General features: G+C 37.4%; 1 protein-coding gene across 5 annotated transcripts in view; it reads left to right on the top strand.

Moving 5' to 3' along the window:
* Positions 1–18538, top strand: part of LOC115216997 (LIM and calponin homology domains-containing protein 1-like) — a 294506-nt gene that overhangs the window by 236992 nt on the left and 38976 nt on the right. For all 5 annotated transcript variants that reach the window (XR_005001247.1, XM_036507360.1, XM_029786512.2 and 2 more), the window contains 7 exons: positions 5896–6016; positions 7880–8041; positions 10800–10933; positions 11552–11657; positions 14752–15281; positions 16250–16440; positions 18295–18374. Coding sequence is in view for 4 of the 5 variants with exons in the window: in XM_036507360.1 (XP_036363253.1) it covers positions 5896–6016; positions 7880–8041; positions 10800–10933; positions 11552–11657; positions 14752–15281; positions 16250–16440; positions 18295–18374 (1324 nt within the window). In the remaining variant the exon portion in view is untranslated. The remainder of the gene's footprint in view (positions 1–5895; positions 6017–7879; positions 8042–10799; positions 10934–11551; positions 11658–14751; positions 15282–16249; positions 16441–18294; positions 18375–18538) is intronic.

Raw genomic sequence — 18538 nt, 5'->3', positions numbered from 1 at the left:
AAACTCATATATATTCTTTGTTCTTTTACATATTCCGCCCATAAGGCTGTGGTCATGCTGGAGCAATATATGTATATGGGTGTATCGAAATTAAATTTAGAACAGCAGAGTGATAAACATGTTAAAAACAAAAACTGACTTTAAAAAGTTTAAGTGAAACTAACATCAATGATATTTTACATGTATGTTGGAGTTTATTAAACTAAAGTGAACTCATATATCAGGAGATTATAATTTGATGATACAACTATATTATGAAATGTAGCAAATCTAGTCATTTAATAAACACACAAAGCTATTAAATTCACTTTAAATTTATTTCATGAACTGTTGAAATTTTCATCACACAACTACAAGCTGGTCACTAGCATAGTAGCAGCACAACACCTTGCAGTGGAACTGTTTCAGTGACCAGGTCACAGATGTGCAATGGAAATTTTTGCAGTGCATGAAAGGAATTTAAAGTGAATTTAATAGCTTTTGAGTGTTTATTAAATGACTAGTTTGCTTCCTTTTTATGATGCAATTGCTTCAGTTTCAACACACAGCTTCTGATCAAGTCACTTGCTAGACAACTACGCCTTTGAAATATAATACAGAGATTGAGAAAATCTTAAAATATTTAAAAAATGTAAAACTACAATATACCACTATCCAATTACCATGATGACAGGAAAGTATTTCCTTATATAGAGCATAACAGATAGGTATTCAGCTAGTTATCTTGTATATGTATCGCCATGATTGATTGCTAGCCACTGAACCTTTTTTTATTCTCTTTCTCTGTTTATTTCTGTGTTCCTTTCTGTTGAAGAGCATAGGCTTGAAACATAAAACACTTTCTCTCTTCCTCAGCATTAAATTAATACATCTGTTTGTTGTTTACATATATATATCTATATAATATAAATAATATATAAATATATACATATATACATACATATATGTACATACTTACATATATATGTATATATACATGCATATATGGGTACAGGACATCAAAAAAATGTTGAACACAATGAGAAACAAAAACATAGAAACGAACTTTTTTTTCAAACAACAAAAAAACAGAGAAACAAGACATACAACACAAGGAATATTCCCCTTCTTCAGTTGTCCCTGTTTCATCTACTCCGTGTTTCAACGGAAAGGACAATACGTGACTTTGTTGAAACAGTCCTTCCTGCAAAGCAAATTAAATAAAATTTGGGAGATATATATATATGTGTATATATGTGCTGTGAGTTCAAATTCCACTGAGGTCAACTTATCCTTTTGGGGTTGATAAATTAAGTACCAATGAAACACTGGGGTTGATAGTCCTCTCCCCCAAAATTTCAGACCTTGTACCTATAGCAGAAAGGATTATTATTATGTAAACCTTTTGTGATCAATAAAGAAATTATTATTATTATTATTATTATTATTATTATTATTATCTATGCTTGAGAAGACCTGTTGAGTCAAGTAAAACCAAATTCGTAGCTGTGGTCAGTGCCCCCTGACTGGCTCCCATGCCAAAAGTGGTTGATGCCAGTGCCTCTTGACTGGCTCCTGTACCAGTGGCACATAAAAAGCACTATCCGAATGTGATCAATGCCAGGGCTGCCTGACTGGCTCCTGTGCTGGTGGCACGTAAAAAGCACCCACTACACTCTCGAAGTGGTTGGCACTAGGAAGGGCATCCAGCTGGAGAAACATTGCCAGATCAGATTGCAGCCTGGTGCAGCCACTGGCTTTTCAGACCTCAGTCAAACCGTCCAACGCATGCCAGCATGGAAAACGGACGTTAAATGATGATGATGATTAAAGTATTGAGTAGGTAGGATTGTTAGCTTATTGGGTAAAATGCTTAGTGGCATTTTGTGTTCTGAGCTCAAGTTCCACTCAGATCAACTTTGTCTTTCATCCTTTTGGGGTTGCTAAAATAAGTACCAGTTGAACACTGGGGTTGATGTAATTGACTTACTCCTCCCCGAAATTGCTGGTTTTGTGCCAAAATTTGAAACCATTATTATTTATTGTTATTCTTATTAAGGCAGTAAGCGAGCAAAATCTTTAGAGCATTTTTCCAATGCTTCCTGGTTGTTCTTCCGGCTCTTTATGTTCTGTGTTCAAATGTTGCTGAAGTCAGTGTGCTTTTGATCCTTTTGGGATCGATAAGATAATAGTCAGGTGGTGGTGGGTTTGATATATTCAACTAACACCACTCCCCTAAAATTGCTGGCTTTGTGACAAAAATTGAAACCCTTAATTATGGAGAGACACAGAAATACATGGGTCAGTGTCCTGATGTGTGGTAAGCCTTACAGAAAGTGACAGAGCTTTGCATGCTTTGGTTGGCAATCTGTTTGGTGCTGGTGTCCTGTCTCATTGGTCAAATGCGAATCATGATAAACACACTAGGGAAGGAATGATCTTATATCAACCATCTCATTCTTGTATTGATGGAAGGAATTAAGGAAACAGGAAACTGCTAAAACTATGGGCCTGTCAAAAGGAATCTCATTGAATCATCATCATCATTTAACATCTGTCCTCCATGATGGAATGGGCTGGATGGTCTGACAGGAACTGGCCAGATAGAAGACTAGACCAGACTACTGTGTCTGTTTTGGCATGGTTTTTATGGCTGGATACCCTTCCTAACACCAACCTCCCTGTAGAAGGGACTGAGTGCTTTTTACGCGGCACCAGCAAAATGAGGTCAGTTTTGACATGATCTTTATAGCTGGATGCCCTTCTAAATGCCAACTACTTCACAGTGTGGACTGGATGCTTGTTATGTGGCATCAGCACTGGCAGGGTCATCAAGTAACCTTTATTATTAATTATTGTATGTTGTACCAAATGCTTGGCGACAAGTGTTCTGGCTCTGTTCTGAGTTCAAATCCCACTGAAGCCAACTTTGCTTTTCATCCTTTCATGGTCAATGAAAATAAAATACCAGTCATGTCTGGAAGTTGATTTTATTGATTAAACTCTTCCCCAGAGTTATTGTTAGCATGTAAATTTTGAACAAAACTTTCATGCAGTCGTATTCCCTCTTGATCTTCCTTTTTTTTTTCTTGTTTGTTTTCCAGTCAAATATTGTTTTCTATTGTGTAACAGATCACCATTCAAATTAGGGCTGGAAACAGCTGTGCCACCACAGGCTGTGTGAGTATGTGTCTGCATGAACACATACATATGTGGAGGTGGGAGATGGGGTCAAATTGGTTGATTGGTGTTCTGGCATAGTATAAGTGTTGATCAGTACAGCATTATAGGTGATTTTTTTTTATCTTGTGTAATCCAGCTATGGTGTAGTAAGGTGGTGGTGGAGTAAGTTATTCAGGTTGTTGATTGTTGTTATGGTGGTATGACAGTGGTAATGATAATTGTAGTGGTAGTAGTGGCTATCATCATAGTTGTCTTGGTGATCAGTGTGGTTGCGACAATGATGTTGGTTGTGGTGGTAGTGGTGGTGGTTGTACTAAATTTCTGTTCGATTACAATTGACTTTGTGGTGTTTGTTGTTATGCTTTAAATAGGACATTTAGTTGTAGATGCTGTGGCTGTAACTACGTGCCGTTCTGATTATCACTTTTGAAATCTTGAGATGTTTTAATGACAGTAGGTAATTAATCTAAGGATCAGGAGTTTAATAAGGATCTAGCTGGATGAAACGGAGTTAACAAAGCTGCTGACGTTGCAACAGACAGGAATCAATAACAAGAGCAGATCGTCCAGTATTGAGTACACGACTTCTCTTACATTGTGGATTACCCCCAATGGAATCAAAAGAGGATGTTGAAGATAATGGAGTGGGTTTTTTCTTTTTCCTTTTCGTTTTGTTTCAAGACTTTGAGGCTTTGTCTAAAAGTGTCCTGTCTACCTGTGAAACATTACCACAATTTCTGTCTGACACTTATCTGGAATAAAACTAAGCTCGATAAAATTAGTAATCCTTTTCTTCCCCTATTTCCCCCTCTTCCTCTTCTTCAATCTGTGTCTTCTTTTCCTTTCTTTTCTTCTGTTGTTTTTTTTATCTTTGCTTTCTTCTTTCAGAGCATTGATCTCTCTTAGCCTTCTTTGTCAGAGCCTTTAACTCTTTTACGTTTTTTTTCAGGCTTAATCTTCAACTGTCATAGCAGAGCCTTCAACTGTCTCTTAACCTTCTCAGACAGACTTCAACCTGCTTAGTCCCCATTCTATCATAGCCATCAACTGCTTTAGCCTTCATATGTTTTATTTGTTCGAGTTTTCTGTTATTCCTCTTTTTCTGTCCTGAGATTTTTCTTCTTGATCAATTTACTCATCGTATTCAATGTTTACTTCAGTATATGAGGCCTAGCTGGCCTTTCGAAGGCAGATGTCCTTTGAGTTACAGTTGATTATGAATTTAGGGAGTTTGGTCCTACAGTAAGGTAAATGTACAAAACATGACCTCACTCAGTCATTTGCTGAGATGATCTGCTCATGGAACCTCTCTATGTAACCATCACACATAAGAGTCATCTCTGAATCCTCTTTAACATGGTGACATAGTGCTACTAGTAATAGCTGTCATACTCTGCTCTCTCTATCCTGAGACTATGCTTTGTGTTTTCCTTTCTTCCTAGAACTAAAGTCAATCCTTGTATATCTATTCCTTAATGACTCCTCCAATGTTGGTGCTATTAAAATAAGTACAAGTGACATAGTACATCACTTGTACTTTAACCCAATTGAAACCCTGACTGAGCAGGCCTATGATCAAAGGCAGTCTAGCTATATATGACCTATCCTATGATATTAATAATTTTGCTGTAGTAGTCGAAGTAGTTTTTTAGTAATTGTATTAATACATCCACTGGAGCATTACATGTAGCCCTCATTTCCACCACACCAATGTAGCACCAGCACCAGCACCACTACTGTTGATATTTCAACACCACAACTGCAACTACCACTACATCATTGTCATCTTTATCATATTACTAGCAGTATCGCCCGGCGTTGCTCAGGTTTGTTTTGACCCTTTAGAATTGGAATTTTTGAAAAGTAAAAATTTTGCATTATGTAGCTTGTTATTCTCTTTAAGTGAACATTTTTCTGATTGAAATACACCGAAAAATAGCGACACAGCAGTCAAAAAATCGTAAAAAATAGGGATTTTCATAGAAAAAAAGCACCTTTTTGATGTAAAGAATTTTTGGTGTTAGCATGGTCCGATTTGAATTTTTCTTCTACGAAAGGAAGAGCAAGCCTTCTTCTATCATACTCTCAATTTCGGTCAGCTTGCGCCACAGAGTCTCGGAGGAGATAGTGTTAGTTGAAGGCTACCAAACCTGCCACACACACACAGACAACTTCAGCTTTATATATATAGAGACTACTGCTACCATTTCGACACCACTTCTAGAGAACTGCCACCACTACTATTATTACTTCTCCTGTCATTTCAATGCTACCACCACCACCACCACTGCCACCACTTCTACTGTCATTTTAACATCTCCATTTCTGCCTCCATTATCATCAGTACAATCACCATTTATAAGACCACAGCTGCATTCGCCATCACGAAAACACCAACATTGTGCCTATTACAATATCACCAGTACCTCTGTAACCATCATTAACCTATTTTAGTATTACTAGCTGTACAAACTGATAAGGGTTTGGTGACTTGATTTAGAAGAGGGAACCATGAAACATCATACCTACAGCATAATCTTTGACAATGAGGGATATGAACTCACAACTCTTCTGTGACAGCTGTCAACACCTTAACCATTAGTCTATTTTGACACCACCTTTTCTTCATTATTGTTGTCACATAATTGCTGCTTTACTTGTGGTGTCATGTATCTACTGTTTTTTGTTGTAGACCTAAGTGTTTTTTTTTGTTTTTGTTGAAAATATTTTCAGGATTTTGTTGAGCGGACAATTAAGATCAGCCAATCGTTAAGGAGCGAGAAAGGATTTGGATTTTTAATTCGGGGTGGTGTGGATCAAAACTCTCCCATTGTTGTACATCGGATTGAGTTGGGTAAGTTGTTGACCCTTTTGGTCATTACTGTTGTTTAACTCCAAGTCAGTCCCCTATTAAGTGGACCTATAATCAAAAGCATTCCAATCATAACCATCCCATCTTTTTTCAGATATTGTAAACTCCTGACTACATTATCCAGTGTATTCTTTTAATTCTTTACCTCCTAGTGTACTTTTTCTGTAATAAATCCTTTTAGAAATTAGAGATTTTTATGAAATGCCATTGTGCAGTATAAAAATCATAAAAATATAACTATTGCATGAACTTGGATAAAACTTGGAGGTAGGTTATAATGGTAATTAGTTTACTTAGTAAATGTGGTTTTTATCTGTTGTCATGTCACAATCACAGTCACTTGCCCGAATAGGTTGAACACAGGTAAGTTGATTACAAATAGCATGTTCATTCATATTGAAGATTGGACATTGATTTTCTGTCTCAGTGCTGAATTTGTGTTCCAGTAGTCTCTGTAACTTGGAAGATCCACAGCTCTCATGGGCAAAGCATTCTGGGGGATGCTTTTATCTCCTCCATTGATGTAACAAAGATGGTGTTGCTCTGTTGACATGGTTCTGTCACTCGTCCTGACAAACACTTCCTTCAGGAAAGAGTTGAAAAAAATACTCAATGAGCTTTGTTTCTAAGTTCAAGGGGTTTGTAGGGCCTACATTACTAATGAAAGCATTGATGCAATGGTTAACAATTTGATCACTCTATTCCTGTTCAGAATCAACTTTGTCGTATCTACTCAAATTCAGGTATAAATTCCATTCAGAATAACTTAGATGTGAACAAATGACATTGATATATCTCTTTATCTTCTCAAATTCAAGTTCTCTTTCTCTAATTAAATCATTTATAATATCACTGGATTTTAACTTGCCACATGATGTATCCCACCATGATGCTTGAAAATTGAAGAAAGAAACAATATGAAGAAATTTGTTAAATGAAAAACCCCAAAACAAATACAAACTAAGAACCAGGGATAGATATGGCTTGTGAACCATAAGCTCATTAACAAATTTAGCATTCAGGTTGGGACCCATCAGTACTGTAAATCCTCGAGTATAGTCTGTCCTTGAGTATAATACGCGGGGGATTTTAGGGGGCTGTACCTCTGAAAAACTAGAACCTAGTGTATAATATGCACCCCTTCTCTAACTTGAGTCAAGGAGGTCTATATAACGTCCTTTGTTTGTAAAAATGTATACGGTAATGTCCTTTATTATTATTGTATATATAACATAATGCAAACGTGTAGCTTTTTTGTGCATTTTGTTTGCAGAAAATAAAGAAATAACAGTAATAACATTTAATAAATGTTGCTTACTGCAAGTTATGGATGATTCTTTTTATGACTTCATTGCTTTCAGGCTTAGCTTAAGGTATTTTCACGCCTGACATCACAAAATGTGTCTGAATAAACATTGCCGGACAGCTAATGGAGACTCGGACATTGCTTAGAAAATATTTTTCATTTTTAACTTCGTATATAGTATGCACTAGGAATTTTGACCTTTAAATTTGGGGAAGAAAATGCGGATTATACTCGAGGATTTATGGTACTCAGTTTTCAGTCCTCTCCTATTCATCACCATCTTCCAGGCCATGACTCACAATTTAAAACTTGTTGTCCCAGGCTATTTTGGATATAAGACCTGGATGTGGTCAGTTTAATTGCTAAAGGGTCAAGGGTGCAAGGTTAGTGGAAAAGCCTTAGTGATATGTAGTCCTGTTGATTGACTGATTGGAATACTCATTGAAACCAATGTGTGATTCATCATGTATATACAGTTGTCAAATATTAGCACTAATTATTTGTAATGATTAACAATTTTTTTCCATGTCTAATTGTAGGAAGTGCAGCAGATATATGTGAGCTTCGACCAAGGGATTTAATTGTTAGTATCAATAGAGAAGCCATTCAACAGCACACGCAACAGAAGGTACAGCAGATCATTGATAGAGCGAATCAGCAGGGGCAAATTGAGTTACGCGTCCGGCGATATCTCAGAGGAGGTAATAAATTTCTCTATTTTATACTTTGTGTGTGTGTATAAGTTTACAGGTAATGGGATTAATTGTGAAGTCACATGGCTCAGTGGTTAGAGCTCTGGGCTCAAAATTATGAGGTAGTGAGTTTGATTCTCAGACCAGGCTGTGTGTTGTGTTATTGAACAAGACACTTTATTTCACATTGCTCCAGTTTGCTTAGCTGTAGAAATAAGTTGCAACGTCACAGGTGCCAAACTGTATCAGCCTTTGCCTTTCCCTTGGATAACATCAGTGGTATGGAGAGGGGAGGCTGGTATGCATGAGCGACTTCTATAAACAACTTTGCTTGGACTTGTGCTTCAGAGGGGAACTTTCTTGGTGTAATCCCATGGGATTAATTGGATCAAATATAATCCTTGAAATTTCTATAACAGATATTGTTATACTGGGAGATGATCACATTTTGCCAATTAAACACATGCACTACATATTTGGTCTTCAGTTCAGCTTTTTTACTATTATTTTAGTTTCTTTGTCAAAGTTCTTTCGTCACACGTTCTGTAACCTCTTCAGTAATTCCCTATCGGACATGTCTCCTCTTGTTCTCCTGATAATAGATCATCTCCATTGAAAAGTTCATCAGAAGGAAAGCAGTCAAACTCAGTATCAAGTCTTACTCCTCTTATTCTCTTTCTTTTTCGCCCTTTTCAAGCCAAGCCAGGCTCCTGGGCCCAGTTTCCCGGTTTCTGTAACGTATGTGTTCCCCCCTGCTGGATGGGATGCCAGTCCATCTCAGCGTTACTCAAGAAACAGGAAGAGAGAGGAAGTTGTGGTGAAAGAGTACAATAGGGGTTGCCACCACCCACTGCTGGAGCCTCGTGGAGCTTTTAGGTGTTTTCGCTCAATAAACACACACAACGCCTGGTCTGGGAATCAAAACCGTAATCTTCCAAATGCGAGTCCATTGCCCTAACCACTGGGCCATTGCACCTCCACCCTCTTATTCTGCTTATGAGGAAATGTGGGGCAAAGAGTTACTTGAAGAGGTTACAGAATGTGTGATAGAAGAATCTGACAAAGAAACTAAAATAATATCAGGTCATTAAGCATGAAATGTCCGATTTTCTTATGAACCAAGTTTGATAATCGTTAACTCTAATGTTTTATCCTGACAATTCTTTGTTTTACAACATTGAAGAGTTATACCATCACTTTTTGAAATGCAGTTCATGGTGTCTGATTATATTGTAAGTTTTCTCTTGTAAATCAATTTTTGTGAACCCATGGATAGATAAAAAATTTATGTTGCATCCTGGACAGCTCTAAGCATCAATGAGGTATTTGGTGAAGAGGTGGTGAATGAGCAGACTGTATGTTGATGGTTTGAGAAGTTGCGGTCTGGTGACTTTACTCATGAAAATCAACCCCATGGTAGACCTGGGGCCAAGGTGGATAATGATGAGCTGGAAACTGTAGTGGAAGTGGATACATCTCAATTTATGCATGAGTTATTAGCAAGGTTTGATGTTTCGATTCCAACTGTATTGGATCATCTAAAACAAATTGGTAAGGTAAAGAAGCTGGTCAAGTGGGTACCACACGAACTGAACGAGCATCAAATGACATGTCGTCTTGAAACTTGCTGTGGCGTATGTGTTCCCCCCTGCTGGACGGGATGCCAGTCCATCTCAGCGTTACTCAAGAAACAGGAAGAGAGAGGAAGTTGTGGTGAAAGAGTACAATAGGAGTCGCCACCACCCACTGCTGGAGCCTCGTGGAGCTTTTAGGTGTTTTCGCTCAATAAACACACACAACGCCCGGTCTGGGAATCAAAACCATCACGGCATAAAAGTGAACCATTTTTGCATTGTATCTTTGTGTGATGAAAAATGGATTCTTTTCAACAATAGCTAGCCTTCTGCATGGTGGTTGGATAGATGAAGTGCCAAAATGCAATCCAAAAGAGAATATTCACCCAAAAAAGCTAATGGTGTCTGTTTGGTGGTCCAGCGCTGGTGTCATCCACTACAGCTTCATGAGACCTGGTAAGTCAATTACAGCGGATGTATACATCAACCAATTGGATGAAATGATGAGTGAACTTGCAATTAAACAACCGAGATAGGTCAATAGAGACAGGCCAATTCTCTTGCAAAACAATGCTTGACCACATGTTGCACAAAGAACACTACTCATGTTACAGGAACTGAACTTGGAAGTACTCTGTCATCCACCATATTCACCAGACCTTGCACCAACTGACTATCGCATGTTCTAGACATTTGACAACTTTTTGCGAGGAAAAAACTTCAAATCTGAAGAAGATGCAAAAACAGCCTTTTGTGATTTCATCACCTCTTGCTCTCCAGAATTCTTTGCTGTCGGCATAAATAAGCTACCGATAAAGTGGCAAAATTGTGTTGATAATTTGGGTGCATACTTTGATTAACTGCATTGCTTTTTTGTTGAGATAAAGTAAAATGAACTTTCAGTTCAAAATTGGACATTTCATTCTTAATGACCTGATCATAATAAAGCTAAAGTGAAGACCAAATATATAGTATGTGTATTTAATGGGCAAAATATAACAATCCCCAAGCATAACAAAATCTTATAACTTTTATCCAAAGTAATTTCCTCCACTGCACAGACTTCTTTATTTATTTGCCAACACAGAACATCACTTGTTTCTTTGAAATCTACTATTTCAGTTTTCTTCTATCAAAACTTTGTTAAACAAATACTATTCCAATTTTATATTTTACTTTTGTTCTTCCAATAGCAACATACAACGAAGAGGACCAAAGTAACATCAGTGATAAAGATGTGGTAGTAGCAAAGCCCGTTCTTACTGTAAACAGTTCCCAGTCAGTTCCTGTTCTTGAAGAAGAGGTAACAAAAGAAACAAAAAAACGTGTATGTACTGTTTTGATGGTTTTGTGTTTTACTTCCATTTTCTCTTAAAATTTCATTTACATTCTCATAAATGTGTATAAATACAAATGGTGGTGGGTGGCTGCCCCCTCATTATTGAGTATGGCCATTGCACGAAGCTTAATCAATGTTGTTATCGTGCAATGCCTGTGCAAGAATATTTTGTTTTAAAGTGAGGGAAGGCTGTGCACTGAGTCAATCCCACTCACTAAGCAACAGCAGCCATAATCCAAAAAGAAGAACAAATCAACATCATCGGTAACCACTGAGCCACAGGTTTTATGTCGGTGTTATACCAGTTACCTGAGTTACCTTTTCCTAGAAGGATGCCCTAACAAAGGCTAGGAGTCCTTCACTCCCAATGGCTTAACCGCGCGATCGGGTGTTCAGTCCTATTATTTCTATGTCTCCGCGCATGATGCAGCCTTAAGACATTTATTGGATGGCCGTTGACTCTCAAGAGTTCCTCCGCCCTTACAAATATGCACATATATATACACATATCTCTAAAATGCCACATTGTTGAATTGAAACTGAAACCATGTTATTTGGGAAGCAAACTTCATTCGGAAGAAATGCATAATATGTTCTTATTTGCAGGCTAACTATGCAGCACCTACAACAAGATTGACAAAAACTGAGCTTTCACCAGAGAAAAGTTCATCATCAGTGTCAAGTCCAACTCCAAACATGCAAATAAAAGCAGGTTTGTAAATATATCAGTCATAATATTCAGATTTCATTGGTTATTTGTTATGTCTTCCTGTTCCTCTCTCTCTCTCTTTATTTACATTATAAGAATTTAAAAACTTCAAGAGATGTGGAGTAAATTATTTTTTTAACAGTGACACTCAAGGTACACAAAGCTATAAATAATAGCATGTAAAAAAAGTTGTGTTAAATGACCTTATGGATAGAAAAATATTCAGAAGCTGTCCATGGGATGTGAACCTGCATGGCAATCCAAGGGTTTTTTTTAACCTATTACTCTACATGCTATTATATATAGTTTTGAGTTTCACTATTAAAAAAAACAACAATTTACTTCTCTATTCCTCATTTATGTGTGTGCATGCACATGCTCACAAATGATGTGTGTGTGTGTGTGTGTGTGTGTATGTGTGCATAAAAAGGATAAAGCTCCTTTATAATTTGCCCACTGGATGGGATGCCAGTCCATTACAGGATTACTTCTATCAGCTGAGTGAATTGAAGGAATGTGAGATGAAATGTTTTGCTCAAGAGCATAACATGTTGCTCAGTCAAGATACCGAATCCACAATCTTATGATCATCAGTCCAATACCTTAACCACTAAACCATGCACCTCTACTGTGTGTGTGTGTGTGTGTGTGTATACACAATAGAAACAATTATAATGATATAGAAACTAGCCAAATGGATAGATCATGAACTCAAAACACTGCACCAAAAATTGTGCCAGGTTGCATCTGCAACTACTCTTTTACTTGTTTCAGTCATGTAACTGTGGCCATGCTGGAGCACTGTCTTTAGTCGAGCAAATCGACCCCAGGGCTTATTCTTTGTAAGCCTAGTACTTATTCTATCAGTCTCTTTTTGCTGAACCGCTAAGATACAGGGACATAAACACACCAGTATCAGTTGTCAAGCGATGCTGGGGGAACAAACACAGAAACACAAACATATACACACACATACATATATATATACGGGCTTCTTTCAGTTTCTGTCTACCAAATCCACTCACAAGGCTTTGGTCAGCCTGAAGCTATAGTAGAAGAAACTTGCCCAAGGTGCCACACAGTGGGACTGAACCCGGAATCATGTGGTTCATAAGCAAGCTACTTACCACACAGCCACTCCTATGCCTATAACTGACAACTAATAATTGCCATATATGTTAAATACTGATCGATGCAGTTAGCCAAACTCTGGAACATAACTGAGAGCCAGCACAGTATCCGCCCAGATAATATATCCCTCCAAACTCACACACACACACACACATATATATATATATATATAATTCTTATACAAGAATGTTGTTGACAGTGACTTTGAAGTTTTGGCCAGATAAGCCATTGTTGGACAATGGCTTAGCTAGCCGAAACTCTGAAGTCACGGTCTACAACATTCTTGCATAAGAATAATAAATTTTTACTCTACAAATGTATAAAATAACCTATCAGATTAATGTAAAGTTGTTTTTATTATAACTAACATAAAAACAAACATTAGCATATACACACACACACAGCCTGACATATATAGAACTGGCAAAGTTGTACTGCAACTATAGTGGAGCTGTATCAGTGATCAGGTCACTTTTGTGCCAATTCATCATGCTTGTGCAGGCTTGATATATTTGAGTTAGCAACGGAAGTTGTAGGAGGAGGAGCAAAAGTAACAGTGGTAGACATGTATCACTTTTTACTTTTACAAATATATACTGTTGTTACTTAGCTTCCCTGGTGGTGGATCGGGGAAACTGTTTGAATGTCAGACAACTGTTTCAATGTAGTATCAGTAGTGGCTCTCTTATGTTCTAACTGCAATTTATGAAAAAGGCTGGTGCCAAGCTGTATTGGTCTTCAAGCCTTTCCTTGGACAAAGCTGGTGGTGCAGAGAGAAGAAAGACTTATAAACATGTGTAAACTGCAGGTCGTCTCTAAAAGAACCTTGCCCAGGCCTGGCTTATAAGTGTAGATATATGGTCAATCTTGATCAAGCTGACCTTTGATCAAATGTATTCCAGTAATATCCATCCCATCTCTTAAGGACTACATTATCTAATTTTTTCCTTATTAGCAGTATAGCCCGGTGTTGCTCGGGTTTGTTTTCTTTTCGACCCTTTAGAATTGGAATTTTTGAAAAGTAAACATTTTGCATTATGTAGCTTGTTATTCTCTTTGAGTGAACATTTTTCTGGTTAAAATACACCGAAAAAATGGCAATGCAGCAGTCAAAAAATTGTAAAAAATAGGGATTTTCATAGGAAAAAAGCACCTTTTTGATGTAAATAATTTTTGATTTTAACATGGTCCGATTTGAATTTTTTCTTGTACGGAATGAAGAGCAAACCTTCTTCTATCATACTCTCAATTTTGGTCAACTTGTGCCACAGGGTCTCGGAGGAGATAGTGTTGGTTGAAGCCTACCAAACCTGCCACACACAGACGACTTCAGCTTTATATATATAGATTTAAAACCGTTGGTTTGGAGCCAAGGAAGAGTTGACTGCTATGTCTAGAACGTTGAGTGACCATGTAGTAGTAATAGTTACAGCAGCAGCAATGGTTTTCTTGACATATATTATCTCTGTTATAGTGAGGTTATTTGTGTGCACTACACTATCACTTAGAGTAAGGTTATTTATCTAGACCAGTGGTTCCCAAAGTGGGTGATGCTGCCCCCACTTTCCCACTGGGGAGTGAGACAGCAGTGGAAAGATCCAGGAAGTGTTGAAGAAAAGTGGAACAATAATGGGGTGGCCAGGTAGTGGGGTGATGGATGTAAAAACAACAAAATAATGGGATAATTAGATTAAGTTTTATTTGTGAAATATAGTTGTTTTGAATGTACTGCAGAAAATAGTCTATTTTTGTGGCGGTGAGTGGGAGAGGACACTAGGAATGTATCCTGGGTATCAAGTGGGTGGCAGTCCAAAAAAAGTTTCAAGACCACTAATCTAGACAATATACTATCTCTGTTATGGTAAGGTTGTTTGTGTGAAGAATACTATCACTTATAGGAAGCCTATTTAACAAGACATACACTATATCTCTTATAATAAAGTTCTTTGTTTCTTTTTGTTCTCAGATTTAGACAACAATAATAATGAGTCGATCAGTGTAATGAAAACGACAGTCACTCAGTCCGCGCCATTGATTAATCTCGAAATCTCCGAGGCAGAAACATCAAACTTTCCAAAGGCAACCCACCAACCCCATCAAAGAAGTGCCAGTTCAGATTCTGGTCTGGCAGCTTCTTCGTTATCTTCATCACCAGTGTCATCATCGTCATCAACATCGATCCAGCCTCCTGCTCTCCTAAGACGCTGGCAGAATTCGAAAACGAAAAACCAACGGCCATCAAGTTCAGACTTGTCCATCTCTCCTAAGAGTGATGACACCAATTTTGAGACTGAGCCAAAGACGGAAGCACCTCTGAATTCCACATTTCCTCCTCGACATTCTGTCAATTTGGAGACACCACCCTTGATACAAACAAGGAAAAGATCAGATAGTTGTGACCAGTTGTTATTCCAGGTGAGAGATATCCGTAGCTATGCAAGAGAAAAGGAAAATACCAGCAGAACTGCAACTTTTTTGCCAAAATTAGATAACCAGGTACGAAATTTTTGTTGTTGCTGTTAATGTTATTGTCCATTGTTGTTAGTTACAACTAGGTTCATTGCCTCAAAATAGGGGCACAAAACTTCAAAATAGTGATACAGTGGACTGGAGAAAACTTGTTCATACAAGAAAATTTAAAATTTAAAGTAAAAACAACTTAAACAAGAGCACTCAGGGAGCACAAGCCTCCGTCAAAGCAACACCAACATTCTCTCAACGATTCATCATCATCATTGTTCAACTGTGGTTGAGACAATGGAATTTACCATGCTACGCCAGACTTCACGGTCCATCATAGCATTACGGAGGTCCTGTTGCTGGATGCCTGTATCCCTGGAGATTACATCAGGTGAGGAGAGTGTGTGCCCTCTGGTATTGCGAGTAGATGGCTTCCAGAGGAGAAGAGTAGAAATTGCCTCGTTTTCAGCTCTACAACAATGTCCAGCAAACTGGACTCTCTTACCTTTCACAAGAGATGACACAGGTGGTAGTTTCCCATATAATTGCATTTTGGTTGGATGACGCTTCCACGAGAGATTTTGAGCTCTCATAAGGAGGCGAGTGTAGGTTCCATCCAACCGCCTCTCAAGCTTCTTTCAACGATTAGCCAGAGATGATTTTTAAATGAGAATATCTTATATTATGTACTGGTTACATTTTATTGTGGCACCAACTCCAGAGAGGTTGTCATGCCCTTGACAAAATTAAAGGGTGCTCATGACCTCACATCTCTGCTCACTTGCCAGGTACTTGTGGCCTTTTTAAGAGTGTTTAAGATTAGTGGATAAAGGGAAGAAGTTTTCTCCAGACTAGGTCGGGTGGTGGAGTAAAACAAATAGTTGAAAGCATTAAATCTAGCATCTAAAAGTATTCTTTATGAGATACTAATGTTGTTAGTATCTCGTGGGAAGTTTAGTTTATAACAAGGTAAACTTTCTCATTTACACAAACAATCTCTCTAGGTTCGATTGCAAACAACTACTGCCAAAGACCAACCAGCCACAGAGAACCTCATAGAGAAAGTTGAGAAGAACTCTGATAATTTTTCGGCACCATTAAAGATCCAGATTCCCCCACAGATACCAGTTTCGACTTCACATTTGCAGATTGACCCTAAAAACCAAATGCCACAAGCAACAATGAATAACAAAGGGTAAGACTTAAATTTGACTACATCTCCAATTCTGCTGCATACTCCAATCCTTTCTTCTTTTCTGATCTCTTGTGATTTATCATCATCATCATTATTATCATTTTAATATCCACATGCATGCACACACACACACACATGCTCTGGACTTGTTTCAGTTTTTGTCTACCAGATCCACTCACAAGATTTTGTTCGGCCCAGAGCTTTAGTGGAAAACACTTGCTCAAGGTGCTACGCAGGGGAACTGAACCTGAAATCATGTGGTTGGGAAGCAAACTGCTTAATTACACCCATGCCTGCACTTCACTGTTATCTTTTTTGTTGTTGATTTTCATTTTGGTTTGTTTTAGTACATATTTCATCATCCTCCCCCATCATTAATCAGTAATGTTCTGCTGATGTGTTGTGAAGAGAAGAGAATGAAAATCTTTACTCAGAAAGCTCCCTTTTTTTCCCTCTTTTTTAATTTTATAATGGTATGCCTATGTAAATACAGGGTGGACCAAAATGATCTGACACATTTGGAGGCTTAATAAAAGCACAAAATAAGAAATAATGAAAAGAAAATTTTTATTTTCTGAATGTACATATAATGCCATTTTATTTCATTAAGTTTAAAAAATTAAATCAGCTAAATGCTTCCCATCATTGTCAACACACTGTTGGAGACGTTCATGAAAGTTATCGATAACTCTATGGATAATTTCTTCTGGAATGGTGAAATGTGATTTCTTCCTGTGGGGATATTTAAAATCAAAAGTATTCAGTCATCGCCCTCGATCTATTGATGAATTAAAACATGCAATTTGTGTAGAAATAGCAACCATTCCAGAAGAAATGATCCATAGAGTTATCGATAACTTTCATGAACGTCTCCAACACTGTGTTGACAATGATGGGAAGCATTTAGCTGATTTAATTTTTAAACTTAATAAAATAAAATGGCATTATATATACATTCAGAAAATAAAATTTTTCTTTTCATTATTTCTTATTTTGTGCTTTTATTAAGCCTCCAAATGTGTCAGATCATTTTGGTCCACCCTGTATATTCACTTGGTAACTACATGTTTTTGTGTTCTATTTCACTGCGCATCACAATGGATACTTTGATACCAACCAGTGGTTTGTGAGTGGTAGAACTGGAAGGCAGACCATGTAGCCTGCCATGTGAATGTATATATGTATGTGTGTTTGTGTGTAATATATGGTGTATATGTCTGTGTATGTATGTGTTTGTATACATATGTGCATGACTGTTGTTATCATGACTGATTACTCTGGTGCTTTGAAGACTAGTGGTATAAAAATCCCTTTTTTGAAAAAAAGGTACAGATTGGTGACAGGGAAAGTATCCGACCATAAAATGCTACTTCAAAAGTGTCCCCTGTCCCAAACCCATGTAATCAATGAAAAACGGTTGTAAAAATGAATGCATGAAGTGCACTAACCTTATCATTTTGTTTTAATTTATGTAGTTGTTTGTGTGTCCATCTCTTAAATCCTTTGAGCCTGCAAAGAAGCTTTGGTGGGCACAGTTTTATTTGACTACATTCCTGGAAGACACAAAAACAGGTGGCTACATTGTTTTGTGTTGATGGCTTGTAGAATTGACAGAAACATTGCTATTTTCAATCATTAACACAAAAAAAAAAAATATGCAGCTGCCCACTTTTGTTTTTTTCTATGGTTATTAGTCAAATGAAACTGTGCTCATTAAGTGTACTTATAGGTTCAAAAAGTTAAGAAAATCGTGTCTTGACCACAGATAATGCTAGTAAAAAACATGAACCACCAAATTCCTAATTTATCCTTTTAATAACCCTTACTCAATCACTCATTTTCTTACTATCATAGAAGCAATCTCCCGGAATATAATTTCAATGTGGAACTAACATATGGAGAGAAAGTGGCTGACAGAAGTTCAGATGACGAAGGTGAGAACTGTTTCTCATTCTTTCTTGTTATATGTAATACTGAAAATTTTAGGAGAAAATTTATGATATATTATTCTTGTTTTTAATTATTAATTTCTTGCAAGGGTATAAGGCTTCCAAGTTCTTTTTTTAAACATTATTTATGAGTATTTAAAATGTTTCTA

Source organism: Octopus sinensis, linkage group LG11 (genome assembly GCF_006345805.1).
Source record: "Octopus sinensis linkage group LG11, ASM634580v1, whole genome shotgun sequence".
Taxonomy (NCBI): domain Eukaryota; kingdom Metazoa; phylum Mollusca; class Cephalopoda; order Octopoda; family Octopodidae; genus Octopus; species Octopus sinensis.
This window is presented reverse-complemented; position numbering and strand designations above follow the sequence as displayed.